The 15390-nt window shown below is 42.8% G+C and overlaps 1 protein-coding gene across 6 annotated transcripts in view; it reads right to left on the reverse strand.

The window, feature by feature from the left end:
• Window positions 1-1354: 1354 nt before the first annotated feature.
• KCTD1 (potassium channel tetramerization domain containing 1) overlaps window positions 1355-15390 on the reverse strand; it is a 97797-nt gene continuing 83761 nt past the window's right edge. For all 6 annotated transcript variants that reach the window (XM_035317482.1, XM_035317484.1, XM_035317483.1 and 3 more), the window contains 3 exons: window positions 7823-7967; window positions 5206-5511; window positions 1355-1671 (listed from right to left, as the gene is read on the reverse strand). In XM_035317482.1, the coding sequence (XP_035173373.1) occupies window positions 1513-1671; window positions 5206-5511; window positions 7823-7967 (610 nt within the window). In that variant the 3' untranslated portion in view covers window positions 1355-1512. The remainder of the gene's footprint in view (window positions 1672-5205; window positions 5512-7822; window positions 7968-15390) is intronic.

Consider the following 15390-nt stretch of genomic DNA (forward strand, 5'->3'; position numbering starts at 1 on the left):
ACAGTCATATTCTGGAATATTGCATAAAAAAATACTTTGGAGGAAAGAAGGTGGTTGCTGGTGCATCTTACGTGGCGAAAGCATCACCCTGCGAAGGGGCCATGCAGCAGCCTCATTACGTGGCATGTTTGCAAAGCCTCGCCGAGCCGGGCTGGCCCCAGCGAGACTCTGCAAAGGAGCAGCTGGCAGGACAACCACGCAGAACTTAGCGCCTGCCGGCACAGGGACGGCCTGACACAAGGGGCTGGCGGCCTCACTCTCTCTAGGCAGAAGAACGCTAGCTCTAAACAAGGGAAATGAAGGACACTGAAACAAACAGGCTGCTAACACTCAGCAGGGCAAGGTCTTTGAGAACTGGAGCTGCCACCTCCTTAGTTAAGAGGGAATGATGCAACATGGATGCTTACAAAGCCAGGCACCCCTTTTTGACGGGCTTCCCTGGGCTGGACTGGTATTTTCTGAGCTTGGCCAGCAGCTGCTCTTTGAACTGGGACGAAGCTTAAAAAAGACAGCACTGAAGGAAGACCAGCGCACTGGACTGACCCCGCAAAGCAGCCCCACAACAGCACCTGCTGCCTTTAGCTCACTCCACCGCGCCGGACTGCAGTGAGCTAAATCCCACTTCTCTGCTCCTGTTGGCTGAAATCAGACCCTCATTACTTTAAACAGAGTTTATTGTATTTAATACATTATAAAATTTGAAAAATTGTAGGAAAGCAGCAGATTCAAACCAGAGCATCTCTACCAAATATTAATTATTCTGGCCCCCTTTGAAAAAACAAACAAAAAAAAAACACAAAACAAAACAACAACAACAACAAAAAAAAAACAACGAAAAACTCATTCAAAAGAAAAGTTAACCTTTCACATCTGTGAGGGCAGACAAAACGTGTGCGACTTCTGTACAAACTACATTTAAAATTTCAGTCGACTAGCTTTCCAACGCAATGGATGGTCGTCTCCTGAACGCCTGCCCATCCACCTCTAAAAAAGACAGACATGAACCTCCATATGCAAATAAAGTTGAATCAAGGTGTGTACACATTAAAAATCGGATGGTGTTTGGCAATGGAAAATGCATTATGAGCAGTCCATGGATTCCCCAATGGTAATGGCTTGTACACCGTTAAGTGGGCCCGAGTAAGGCCTAGGACACTTAATGGCCATCACAGCACCAACCTCACCTACCACTTTGTTGTTGCATTTCCTACTCTTTGACATATACGTACATGTATGTACATACATACATATACATACATACAGATATACGAGTGTGTGTGTTTTCATTTACACCTTGAGGTTATTATTATTACTACTATTCCAAGTGTTCCCATATGAATTCAGGTGTGGTCTCTATATTTGATATAAATGCGTCTTTTATTCAATTTTAGTTCCAGGACCTGTTTGGAGTCCAAACTGCACATGAATGAAACGTCCCCTTTTTTTTTCTTTTTTTTTTTTTTTCCTTTCTATCTTTTTTTTTTTTTTTTTGCATAAAGAAACATGTCCATTTTAGTCCAGAGGCTCTTGCTTTATTCGAATGACGGAGGGTGCACGAGATGTCCTTCTGAGTTCTCGTCTCAGTACGTATTCACTGAATTGGGAAGAGTCCACCCCACCTCCACATGAGCCAACAATCTCAAACCCTCTTTGCTGTAACCTCTCAAGTACCTGCAAAAAGAGGAAACAAAACACCAATGTGTAAGTAAATAAACAGACTATTCGCTGTCCAAGGATGATAGTTGCTGCGTTCAAATGGATCCAGCTAGAAAACAAATGTGGTTACACAGATCCACTCACTGGTTTCCTAAGCTCTATCATATTGTCTGATTTCTGCTGACTTTTGGGCACAGAGCAATAAGAAGAAAAATGGAGAAAAATAGGTATTCTTTAGTAGTGTCAGCAAATACAGTATTCTCCTACCCACAGATTCGTGCCTGAAAAAATGCATTCTCTGCTCCACACAATTTACAGTACAATAGGGCAAATACAGGATTGCACATCAGACACTGAAGCACACTGAGCAAACACTTCAGTTCAATTGCGATAATGCAGATACCGTGGTCGTAATTTCAGAAAAGTTACCATCAGATTTTCTAGAGACTAAAAAGCAAGCATGACTGCCAAGATCTGAGGCTGTACTCGTACCAGTGGTAAAACCTGGGACCTAGCTAGGACACGTGCTAGGACAGCAAGGGCAAGCAGAGAGCTGGGACAGGGGCAGAAGCAAGCGGGGATTCATAATGTCCATAAAACTACAAGACATCACATTTTTACATGCATTTTTACACTACAGGTCAGCAAATGTCTTTCCAAAATACAGCTAATTACACAGCAGACAAATCTCAAAAAGCAGGAGGTGGGAAAAGAGTTTCAGAAGCCCCCAGTGAAGATCAAACATCAAAACTTCAGTGTGAGTTTTATTTAACTTCATCTTTAGCATTTAATAATATAAGCCCAAATTCCCCCAAAATGTCTCAATGCAAGCCACTGAAAAATACAGGAGGAGAAGTTAAGTCCTGAGAGAAAATGTGATGGATCAAGAAACTAGCTCAGCCCTGGGCAAATCACTGAGTCCACACCCCACTTTCCAGGCCTACCACAGTCCCTGTCTTGCCTCATATTGGTCTTTGGACAGAGATGCTTACTTCCCCCCAAATGGAAAATGTGGCATCATCAGCGTGGGATCAGCATCTCTCTTGAAGCCTGTGTGTATTTTGCCTCTCTGACTTGAGTTCTGCACATCACTAAGTAGGCTTGGCAATCTTTATTTTGTGACAAAAATGTAAACATCAGGAAAAAAGCTAAGCTGCTAAAGGATAAAATTGCTTTGACAACTATCATAAGACATTTGCCCCCCTGGAAGTACTATGTCCAGGTCTGGGGCCCCCAGCACAAGAAGGATGAGGTTCTGTTAGAGCGGGTCCAGAGGAGGGCCACCAAGTTGATCAGAGGGCTGGAGCACCTCTCCTATGGAGAATGACGGAGATGTTCGGCCTGGGGAAGGAAAGGCCCTGGGGAGACCTTACTGTAGCTTTTCAGTACTTACAGAGGACTTATAAAAAAGATGGAGAGCAACTTTGCTCAGTCATATAAGACAGGACAAGGGGGAACGGTTTTAAACTAAAAGAGGGGAGATGTAGATTAGATGTTAGGAGGAAATTCTTCAGAGGGTGGTAAGGAACTGCCACAGGCTGCCCAGAGAAGCTGTGGATGCCCCATCCCTGGAGGTGTTCGAGGCCAGGTTGGATGGGGCTTTGGGCAGCCTGGTCTGGTGGGAGGTGTCCCTGCCCATGGCAGGGGGCTGGAACAAGGTGATCTTTAAGGTCCCTTCCAACCAACCCAAGCCATTCTGTGATTCCCTGGACATGTAGCTCAATATCCCTCCTTGAATGCAATATCCCTTTTCCATTATAATCTTGCATGCAGCAGTGTTCTAAATTTGCATTAGTCACTGTGACAAAACAACTTTGATGTTTCAGCATGACAATAAAGGCCAATTATTTAAGAGACAACTGTCCAAGCATAGCACGCATTAACCATGTCTTGACAGGTCAGATAGGACTACCCCTTCTCCTATTGAAGCACTAGCATTATATGCAGCATCTAGAGAGCCCTCAGCACATACCACATTGCTCAACCCACTTCATCAGGGGATGGGAGCAGACCTTTGTGACCTGGAGAGCAAGACCTGGCAGCAGAAAGATGTCAAGCTCAATTGGCAAGTCTCCATGCAAGAATTTGCTCCTAAGTCTGGAGCATTTAGGAGGTGTACTTAAACCAAATTGCATCAATAGTGCTAGTGATGATTCCAGATGTTAAAAAGCGCTCTCACTCCAAATTGCTGCCTGTGCATGATGTGCTAACTTAGTTGAAGGTGGGTGTGGATTTATTTTTAACTGACAAAGAATAAAACAGATGACACTACAGCTTGTAAGCTTAATGCAATTCTTCCAGAAATTACCTGCGTTTGTCTCCCAGATTATTTTACCCATTTCACAATTGTTTTTTTTAAACAAATACTACTGATTTCAGTTATTTCCACATGCTCTGAATGTGAAAAAGAAGGCCCTTCCCTAGGACCACAGAATTAGATAGGTCCATTTTTGCAATAAGCAGATGTGTCATTGTTGCCACCTCATGAAGGAGAAAGAATGAGCCAGTTGTTTTTGTCCACGGTAAAAAGCACATGGTACATTTTGTTCAAGAAACATTTAGGGATATAATTATCAAATGCAAAAGACCTGGGTAACACTGGAAAAATTATATGCTAGTTTTTACTGTGTGTGTGTGATAACTTCCCCCCTACTGCCCTATAAGAATCCTTCACATTTCTGCTTGCCTGACAGTCTCACACAAGGGTCAAAGCCCCATAAGGATGTTCCACGTTGAGGTGTAACAGAGCGGGCTGAGAGTCTCCTTCTCCTGTGGCTGCTGGCTGCTCCCTTCTCCAGAAATACTCTAGGAGAAGGAGGAGAATTAGGAGGATGAGGAGGCTGGCTGTGCTCTCCCTTTGTGGATGCATGGCCGTCATTTCAGAGGCCAGCCAACACCAATGCCCAGTTACCTCTTTCTCCAACTAACTCCCTTTTCCCCTCACTTCTCCTGTGTTCCTCCGAATAAGAGACCAGGGCTTTACATTTTTTGTTCTTCTCTTCTCTCCTCTCTATTCAGTTTCAGAGCTCCTAAGGACTTTAGGAAATCAGAGTACCTCCACTACCTTTCTCAGTGCATGGCAATTGTTACCTTCCGAGGTGAAGGGACATAGCCTGATGCTTTCACAATAGCTCTGTGGGGAAGTGGCACCCTCCTTCCCTAGCTTGAGATGTCCCTAGGCCCTCTCATCAACCCCAAAAAATATTTATGACAAGCAGGGCACGGGACTAGAAGCAGGGTTGAACAGTTGCCTTATATTCAAGTGTCAAAAAAATGTTTCTCCAAATGTACAGTGTCTTTATAAATTGAGGCAAATATACCTCTTAACGCTGTTTTCAACACTACTGTAGTTTGTTTTGCAAAGAGATTTGGTGATGATATGTGAGAATTTAGTTGAGACAACAGCCTTGATCCACAGAAGTAAATAATTAGCTCAGAGACTCCAGCTGATTTTGTTCATTGAAACCTTCCAGTGAGAGAGACGCGCGTCAACCCACAGGTACCTGGTCAGCAAGCTCCCCTCCAATAAATGTGTTTGTGACCGCCTACCTGAACTGAGTTGAGGTGACAGTATCCGTTCAGAGGAAATCTGATGACATGCGTTGAGTCATGATTCCAGCCGGCATTGACAGAATTACACATCACATCACCGATTTCTGGAAACACTTCTTCTATCAATGACTTATCACCACTCAGTGTAATCCTCTCTCCGAGATCTGGGGCAACTCGCACCACCAGGCACTCACAAGACTTGGAGAAGCGGCCACTCTCCCGGTCCTGTTTCCACCTTTCCATCTCTCCTAGCATGGGCTGAAGCTGGAAATACTTTGCTTCTTCGTATAGCAAGCTGTAGTCCTGAAAGACACACATATTACTGTGCACAATTAAGAAAGAGGCATTGATAATGTACCACTTAATGTATACGGTTATTCAGGCTAATGCTGCCCTAGATCTGGAACCTTTCAGACATAGCTCATAGCTACTGCATAGGAAGGTGTAATAAAATAATAGTGCAAGAAATAATAAACAAATAAACAAAAACCCCATCAGCAACTTAAAACAGACTGGGTATAGCAGCATTCGTGTGGGGAGGGGGGAAGTTACACTTGATCAGGTTCCTCATGCTATGGAATAATCCAGGCAGTCACATTCCACTTTGCCCCACATCTTTATCCCCACAGTGATGTCATAAAATAATGACCTCATTGAACAGATGGAACAGAATTCAATCAGGTTTCAGAAAATTCATCATGAGGATCCATCGCTTCTTACAGCAATGCTAGCAGGCATTGTAAAGGTATAAGAATGTAAATGAGAGAGACTGCAATGGTTCTCGGTGCAAAATGCTTCAGATATTTGCATAATGAATTGCACATATTACTGCATTTTAAAAATTAAGTATTTTTTAATACCTCTCCATTTTGCCAACAGTATTGTTTACTACATCATCTCAAACACCAGAGCAGAGAGAACGCATTTCTACGCATAGCCAGTACAGATGTAATTTAGAATTGATGATCCCGATTTTGTCTACTGCTGTATTTTAAATAAATAAATAAATATAATAATAAAAAAAATCAAAATTGTTTTTCTAGGTTTAAGACCATAAGACTATTTGGAAGATACGGAGAAAAAAACAAAACAAAACAAAACCAAACCAAAAAAAACACACATCAGAACTAGGGAAGGCAGAGGAATCAAATGACCACAAGAGGCGACTGATAACAGTCAACACAGCTCTGATTTGGGCTACAGACTGAATACTTGATGGGTATAGGACACCTGAAGCATATTCAGAATACTGCTTATATTTAATGTCTAATGACAAAGTCATCTATATATTTCTTAAAAAAAAGGGGGGGGCCTGCAGTTCACTTTAAGCACTGCTCTGTTGGATGACTTACAGCACAACTGGAAGGGACACCCCTTTGAACATCATGGTGGTTAGGTGAACTTGCCAGGATTTAACATCTCTAATTTCAGCTGAGCTATGGTATATTTATGTGGTTAAAGGACCCTGCATATATAATTTCTTAATATTGCATGGGAGGTGGCTTTTTCTGTATTTTTGATTGCTTTCAGGACAAGCACAAAGACATTCCAAGGCTTCAAAAGAAGGACATGATGCTATCAGCAGTTTCTAAACTCCCACATTATTCGGGTAGGTCTACCACATCACCCAGAGAGAAGTATGTAGGTATCCACAGCAGACAAATCAAAGATTGCTCCTGAACTGAACCTCACACCTATTATGCCCCGAACACCTGAAAATGTCTCAGATATGAGGGATAAAAGACTGCACTCCAGTGTGAACTGCTCTAACCCTTCCACATCACCTCTTCTGTTCCGTCTAAATTGCTGCATTTCCTATGGTGAACTAATGGTGCAGCCAGCCACGCTGATATGCATTCATAAAGTAATGATAAGGATCTCTTCTGATTGCAGCTTTGGTCTCCAGCACTCACTTCACAGCTACACCTACATACCTGCAAGCACACAGAGTCCTACGGCCTGCCTCTGTAGGCTGACGTCTGATATGTTGAACTATTACAAATTTGTTATCAAAAAGAGAAAGGCAGACTTTTAAAATAAAGGTTAAACGATAAATGTGGAACTATTCATCCCTGATTTCTCTAAAAATGTAAAATTAAATTTCCAGTGTGCATCCAGGAGTCTAAGGAAGAAAATATTCTACAACGTAATGTTCATGTATTACCATGTGTGCTGTTTATTTTGTCAATACCATGATTCCCACGTGGTTCTCTGAATTTCAGCACATGAGTGGAAGCTGGAGTTGCTGCAATCAGAAGGGAATGATAAAAGAGGATGACAGGACAAGTAACCAGCAAAGCTCATGATCGGTTGGTTGCAGATGGTAACATCCTTTGTTTCCATCATCATCCTACAATGTTTAATTTCCCTAGGTCAAATGTGGCAAGATTACTCCATCACACTATACCTAGGAGGGGAAAATTTAATATTGATGCCACTCTAGGAAAGCCTGACAGATGCCACTGTAGCAACCCCATGCTTACTTTTGCCAAGTACCTGAAATCAAGCACCATATTCCACAAGTGTCCACTGTCTGGGGCTCTGTTTTGATTATATGTCAGACTCTTGCTTTACCAAGGTACATGCAAAACATCCAAGTCCCTTGAAATCTCACCTTGAAATCATCAGGAATGAGGAGTTTTGATGTTCTTAAAAAATTCAAGATATATCTGAACATTTGCCCATCTCTGTCGATGAAATAATGCTGCTTGAGGCTGTCGAGGACGATGGGCTCCGTGCCATCGAAGAGCCTGCCGATTCTGGAGAGGAAACAAGAGGTGAACGTCAGTGTCAGACCACGCACAGCTCAGCAGTGACTGGGAAAACTTGCTGCCCAAAGCCCTGTCTCATGAGATGACAATGCTAGAGTATTTGGGGCATCTTTCTCAATGGTCCCATGAGCAGACCCCATCCCACCCTGCTGCACCAACCTCCTCGATCGGCTCTGTTCCACTTCCTGGAGGAGTACATGGTGAATTAGCTTGAAAATTACACTCAGGAAAAACTTTTTATTTAATTATTTCATTATTATTTTTAAGCCCAGATCATTTATTGGATGCTATTTACTGCAACCAATGCTTGGACCGCCACAATTTAGGGAGCAGTGCGGACAAAGTAGTTGGGGAAGTAAAAGTTATAAAGTTTCCATGTGAGGTAATGATTTCACAGCAAAACCCAGCCATTTGTGGCAGGTATCAGTTAGCATGCTCTAAAATAATTAGGAGAAATGCCTCAGCGTTTACAGAGACCACCCACCACCACACAGTTGCCCAGAGAGCCTTCGCTTGCTAAAAACACTTGCAACATCAGCTGCTGGCTGAACACACATTTTCTAGAGGTGTTCCTTGCAAAACCTGATTTGGTCAGAGCCGTAGGAAGGGCTAAAAATTGGGAACACCCCCCCTGCCACAGTAACATGAAATACACGCCGTGTTTTTGCGCTGAGGTGTTTGCAAAACACTCCGGAGTTACTCACAATTTCCCAATTAAATCACCAGGGGTGACTGGCACATCTGATGTGTGCATGTTTATGTGCCTATACGTGCATGTGGAAGCACTTTTTGACTCTTCCCGATGCCACCCCTCCAAAGAACTGTAAACAAAACAGTCTCAAAATAGCTAACTTGTGATACGTCACGTGGAGGCTTTGCATGAAACACTACTGACATTCTTGGGCATGATTTTGGAGCCTTGTCACAAGCTGTAACATTCTGCAACATTCCACAGATTCTGCAGGTTATTGTTTTAATGAAAAAACTCATTCGTATGGAGTTTTTGTCCTAATATTACTAATACGTTTTGGGAATTAGCACAGAAAGACCTGTGCAGTTCAATAAGGAACGTGCAACATCACCACCGTACACCAGCATGCAGCTGGTGGACTGTGTGGAAGAGCCCATCCAGTGATGGACTCTTGTTCCCTGATCATACTCTGCTTTTGGCATAGGCACAGGCCTTTTTTAAGCAAGGTACAAGCCTGTCTTTTTACAAAATGGATCCCACAAGCACAACGAATAGCCATGACACCCTGTTTTTCTTTTAAAAGAAGCGAGGAAACACCATTCTTCATCGCCAGCCTGAGGCTGCTTTGATCTCTCACAGAAAACCAAACCCCAAACCAGCACAGCTCAGACACGACCAACTCTCCTGGCTGCACAGAGCACCCCAGGTTGAGATACACCTGTACCTGAGCAAGGAAAAGCGATCTTCAGCAAGGGTTCAAAAAGATGAAAACAGCTCCCAAAGTTGGAAGGATGGCAGGGCTTGCTGTGAGGTTGTGGAGAACTGCTGAGAAACTGGGCTTTACATTATCATCAAATGGCTTGGGTTGGAAGGGACCTTAAAGCTCATTTTGTTCCAACCCCTGCCACAGGCAGGGACACCTCCCACCAGGCCGGGTTGCCCAGGGCCCCATTCAGCCTGGCCTTGAACACCTCCAGGGATGGGGCATCCGCAGCTTCTCTGGGCAACCTGTTCCAGTGCCTCACCACCCTCTGAGTGAAGAATTTCTTCCTAATGTCTACTCTAAATCTCCCCTTTTTTAGTTTAAAAACATTGCCCCTTGCAATAAGTCTCTTACCAGCTTTCCTATAGGCCCCCTTTAGGTACTGGAAGGCCACTATAAGGTCTCCCCAGAGCTTTCTCTTCTCCAGGCTGAACAAACCCAACTCCCTCATAGGAGAGGTGCTCCAGCCCTCTGACCGTCCTCGTGGCCCTCCTCAGGACTCACTGCAACAGCTCCGTGTCCTTCTTGTGCTGGGGGCCCCAGAGCTGAATGGAGCACTCCAGGCAGGGTCTCATGAGAGCAGAGCAAAGGAGGGGAAATCATAGAATGGCTGAGGTTGGAAGGGACCTCCAGGGACCATGTAGTCCAACCCCTCTGCTCAAGCAGGGTCACATATAGCATGCTACACAGGACGGCATCCAGGCGGGTTTTGAATATCTCCAAAGAAGGAGACTCCACAACCTCTCTGGGCAGCCTGTTCCAGGGCTCTGTCACCCGAAACATAAAGAAGTTCTCCCTCATAAGGCAATGAAGCCTCCTGTGAATCACCTCCCTCAACCTGCTGGGCATGCATCTTTTGATGCAGCCCAGGGTATGGTTGGCTTTCTGGGCTGCAAGGACACATTGTCAGCTCATATTCTTTTATTTAACCACCAGTACCCCAAGTCCTTCTCCACAAGCCTGCTCCCAATCCATTCGTCACACAGTCTGTACTGATGTTCGGGATCGCCCCGGCCCAGTGCAGGATGTGAACAGAGGATGATTCGCGCCCACAGCCACATATCCTTCCTTTAAAACAGCACAGCCAACCCAAACAGAGTTGGAAATGGCATTCGTGCTCACGGCGGGCATCACAACAGTACACCCAGTAACACATTTTGGACAGGAGTCAAGTCTTGTCTCTTCCTTCTCACTGGCTGGGAGAGGTGAAGACTGGGAAATAAAGACCCATTAACCTTGGCTGGCCATTTAAAATTCTGTAGGAAATGTCAGAATCATTTCAAACCACGTGAAATCTGCAACATATAAGGAATTACATGTATTTTCCAGTATGATCCAGCACAAAAAAAAATTCTCAAAGCTATCCCTTAGAACAATTCAAGCTTTCTTCCACGGTTACTTGTTAGTGCCTGCCCTGCTGCTCAAAATTTAAGCTGTGACAGGCCATATAATACAGACTTCTGTTCACGAGGTGGATGAGCAACATTTATGTCTAATACGGTAACATGAGGCATTTAGATTTGATTTTCTCCCATACGTTGTCTTGGAATCTGCCAAGAATTCACACACAAACTCCATATATTTGGCCAAGTCAGTCATTACTGAAATGTATAATTGTAATTGGTTTCTGCAGCATTTCCCTAGTTCTAAATTACTGTTATAATTACATATTTTAAACCTCTAGGCTTTCTGTCTTCATTTGATTAATTGTTTAGAAGAAGAACAAGATAGTATCGGAGGCTGGAGCCTTCTGACAAAATCACAAAGCTGACACCAGCGCACAAACAGCAGGGACCCAAAGGCCAGTCCGTCCGGCTTGGAGGAGCTAGCAAAGTGCCACCTTCGCGTGCTGCTGCCTTCCAGCAGCAGCAAACCACGAGGAATTGCTAAGAGCTGAGGAACTGCTAAGCACCAACTCCTCCCCTCCCCAGGACCACTTTGCGGTACGCAATGGTATTTTCAAATGGTACAGCAGCTTCAGGAGACTTCTGTAAATAAAATTAAAGCCTTTTTTGGATGGAAAACTACAGATCCCAGCTTCATGGCCCCCAGGGAAGGACTTGTGATAGCTTGGTGGCAGGGTCTAAACTGCATTTGCTGCCATGAGAAGAGACTGGAGACCAGAAGAAGCACAGCAGCAAACTCTGCCCTGCCTCGTGCTGCACACTCGCTAGACTATAATATTTGAGCACCCATCCTCCCTGTCTCCCACAGCTCTGCTTTTCCTTCTGCTTGGTCTCATGCTGAAATTTTAAATGCTTAAGTGACACCAGGCTGCTGGCATGAGAAAAGACTGTGAAGCCATGTTCATTATAATTTCGCTTCCCAGGAAAACCTAAAAGATGCTTTTCCCCATCTCCTTCCCAACAACTTCAGCTGATGACTGACAAAGATATATATAAATATTGAAATGACAAACACATAACAGCTGAATGGATTTCCAAACAGCAAAATGTTTTGAAGGATGCTTGTAAAATAAGTTGATAATTATACGCAGAATCAGCCAAGTATCAAGGGTAAAGGATAAAAAAAATGTAGTCCATTTATAAGGAAATTTACTTCTGATATGTTTAATTAAAGCTAACAGGCTGGAATTTTCTGTATATATGGAAAATTAATGTCCCATGGGTTGAAAGTGCGACCTCCGATGGGTAATAATTAACGTCTTTGGCTTTAAGTATCATAATCCACTATCAGAAATCAAATGCTTCAAGGGTTGAAAATATAACCATTGTAAAACTCAGCTTCCACCAGAGAACTTGGGTTTACTTTAAGGACACAAACCTGGTTTTAGTGGGGAGAAAACAACAGGATGTGGAGGAGATCAATGTTTTACTTCTATAAAATACTACAGGGACCCTTGTCCCCACAGACCAGCACTTGCAGAACAGCATTTCTACAACAAAGAGCAGGGGAAGATGACATTGCTTACAGGGTTTCTCAAGTTCTTCAGAAACAAGTCCTGTTCGTCAAGTATAAAAATACACTCAGTCTGCAGCAAAGCTGCACGGCATAACTGTTTATATCCTTGCTCTCTGAACATATAAATATTTACATATATTATTACAGACATAAAGAGAAAGTATATTCTTTAGTATATTCTGCCTCAGCAGAGTATTTGGGAAAGAAGCAGTAATTACGAGCAAGATGGCCAATTATTAATTGAACAAGCCAAGTACTGCACAGCTTTCTTACCACTATGAAAAATGTCTGCAGTTCTGCAGATTATTTTAGTGACTTCACTGGACAGAGCAAAAATTCTTCTCTTTTTTATTTTGTATTCTTAGAAGAATACAAGGAACATGGAAAGGCAGCAAGCTTTGTTATCTGCAAGCACGCAGAATATTACATTACTTTTAATAATTTCAGTAGGTAGAAATGAATCTTTTTTTTTTCTCCAATAAAATACAGAACCCTTATAGCTGAATATAGTCAGCATATTATCGCTCATGTTATTATTATTTAAAGAGGACACTACAAACTCAAAACTGATTATTTTTTTTTTCCAATAAATCATTTTCCACTGTTCCAAGTTGTCAGCTTTCCTCATTCTCCGTGCCTTTCCCAAAACAGCAAAAAGGGAGGAAAACTCACAGTGCAAAGTCCTTTCAGTAGCCTGGCAGAGGAAGAGGTGCAGCATTGGCAATGTGGTACCCGCAGTTCCATGCTAGGTACCTGCCTGGGACTTGACTGTGCTCTGACACCCAAGTAGCGAATCCTCATCTCCTTCCTCAAATAATGAATTGCATGGCAAATAATGACAAAACATAAAAAAAAAAAAAAAATGTTGAAAGCTTACGTGGTTCGAGCCACAGAAGCAAAGACAGCAGGGATAAGTGAATGCAGGTTTTCCTATCTCATCATTACATTTAAGTGGCTAATGCGAATGAATGCTTATTTAACACTCCAGGGTGTGCAGAGAGTGAGTTGGAAGAAGCTTTTACTTTTTTTTTTTTTCCTCTGCGACTTTTTAGTCCACATTGTCCTTATTAATTTCTTTTCATTTTCTTTTGCTGAGTGCTCAAAGGCAATTTGCATAAGAGCCCATTATAAATTAGATCTGTTTAATGGTATGCTCATCTCATGGCTATTTAATTTTACTTCCTCATATGTCTAAATTATATAATTTCGCACTCTCCCTAGAAGCTAGTACATTTGAAGGGGTAGCCACACCAGGGAGAAATGCTATGCTACCCAAGTGGAGAATGACTAGGCTTTTATTCATTTTTCAAAGGACCACTTTAGCAGTAACAACCTGCTCATCTTTTTTTTTTTTTTTTTTTCCCAGCATCTCATGTCATTTGGATCCACAGCAACTGAATACCTAGCAACCTTCATAGCTCTGCATAACAAAAGTTGCCTCATAAACATGATATAAGAGAATAAATTTGCAATTTTCAGTAAGACATACATTATGAAAATCACATTTTAACCAAATACCCTGTTGTAATCTCCTGCTCTCAGTGCTATTATCATTTGTTCTTATCTCTTCCTCCGTACATTTAATTTAAGGTTTCATGTCCATGAGTCTCAGGAATTCCTTGGCAGGGACAGTTCCTAAGTTATTAGAAGAAGCATGAATACAATGATTGTGAGGCGAAGGTAACAGGGGAAAAGTGTATTAAAACCTAAAATCTTATTAAGCCTTCTATAGAAAAGGTATTTATATAGGAGCCAAAGCAGACAAAGCAAGAAGGAGAAGACATTAAAACACCAGGTCTTACGAGATTTAAAAGAGAATGTTACATGGCATTTTAAAGAACAGATAAATCCCAGATACTGAGTAGAAGTGATGTCAGGAACCTTTGTGGAAATATTTGCCAAAGATTAAAGGACTGAATCATTAACATGGAGACCATTTCAAACATCTTATGATTGTTATTTGAGCATGGAGGCAAAAGAGAGGGTAAGGACAAGCTCAAGGGGCTAATAAAACACTTAGAAGGAATTGAGATAGATGGGAGGTGGTGAGCAGCCTTAAATGCAGAGTAAAGTATATGAGGAACAGATGGGAAGGATTCGAAATGATGAGTGAGGTGGTATCACGAGGGAAGGCATCAGAGCCAAAAAAAAGGAAACGCTGGATTTGCTATAACCTGCTTGGTCAGCGGCAGGACCAGGAGCAAAGATGAAAGCAAATCAGGCCTATTAAAAAGGAACCAATAGTCACTGGATCTAACCCACATGGACAAACTGACACATTAACTGGGAGAGAACAAATTGCACAACTCCATGCAGTCATGTTGCAGTAATGCGACTTCCATGAGAGACAACTGCAGCTTTATATGCTGCAGATGAGTGTGGAGATGCTGGGGATGTATAACTGAATGACAGCCACGCAAACAAGAACATGTGGGTCACAGGAAACATTGGGGTGAACTAAACAACGGATGGCAAAGGCCCCAGGAGATAAAATAGCCTGATCTGTTTGCCTGAAAATGAAGTTCTTCCAAAAAAATTAAAACCTGTATTTTCCCCACTAAATAGGTGATCTGGCAACCAAGGAGATTCAGACCAGAAGTAAACAATTATTTAATAATACTTCTCCTGGGATGTTCAAATGCCTACATTCAGGACCATCAGCCACCCAGACCCAAATAGCACTTGTAGAAATGCTGATGTTTTAGAAAGGAAGGCAATAAATAATTGGGATGGGATGTCAAGAACTGGTGACTCACGGCCAGAAGAGTATATCTGTGGGTAGACAGAAACCCTCTCCCCCACTGCACAGCTGAAGCCTGGGTGAGGCCAGCACAGCACTAACCCCAGACTGCAGATGACGGGACCAACCCCAAAACTAAACTAACTAAAGCACTAATCCCAGACTGCAGTGCCACCTCTCCTTGCTCCTTTTTTTCAGGCTCACTCACGCACTGGATCTGCTGCAGAGCAGGCTGCAAGCCTCTAAGCCCCACATCTCCTGCAGTGTTTGATATCTTGCAAATAAGTCCCAGAAA

The sequence above is a fragment of the Oxyura jamaicensis genome, chromosome 2 (assembly GCF_011077185.1).
Source record: "Oxyura jamaicensis isolate SHBP4307 breed ruddy duck chromosome 2, BPBGC_Ojam_1.0, whole genome shotgun sequence".
Classification (NCBI taxonomy): Eukaryota; Metazoa; Chordata; class Aves; order Anseriformes; family Anatidae; genus Oxyura; species Oxyura jamaicensis.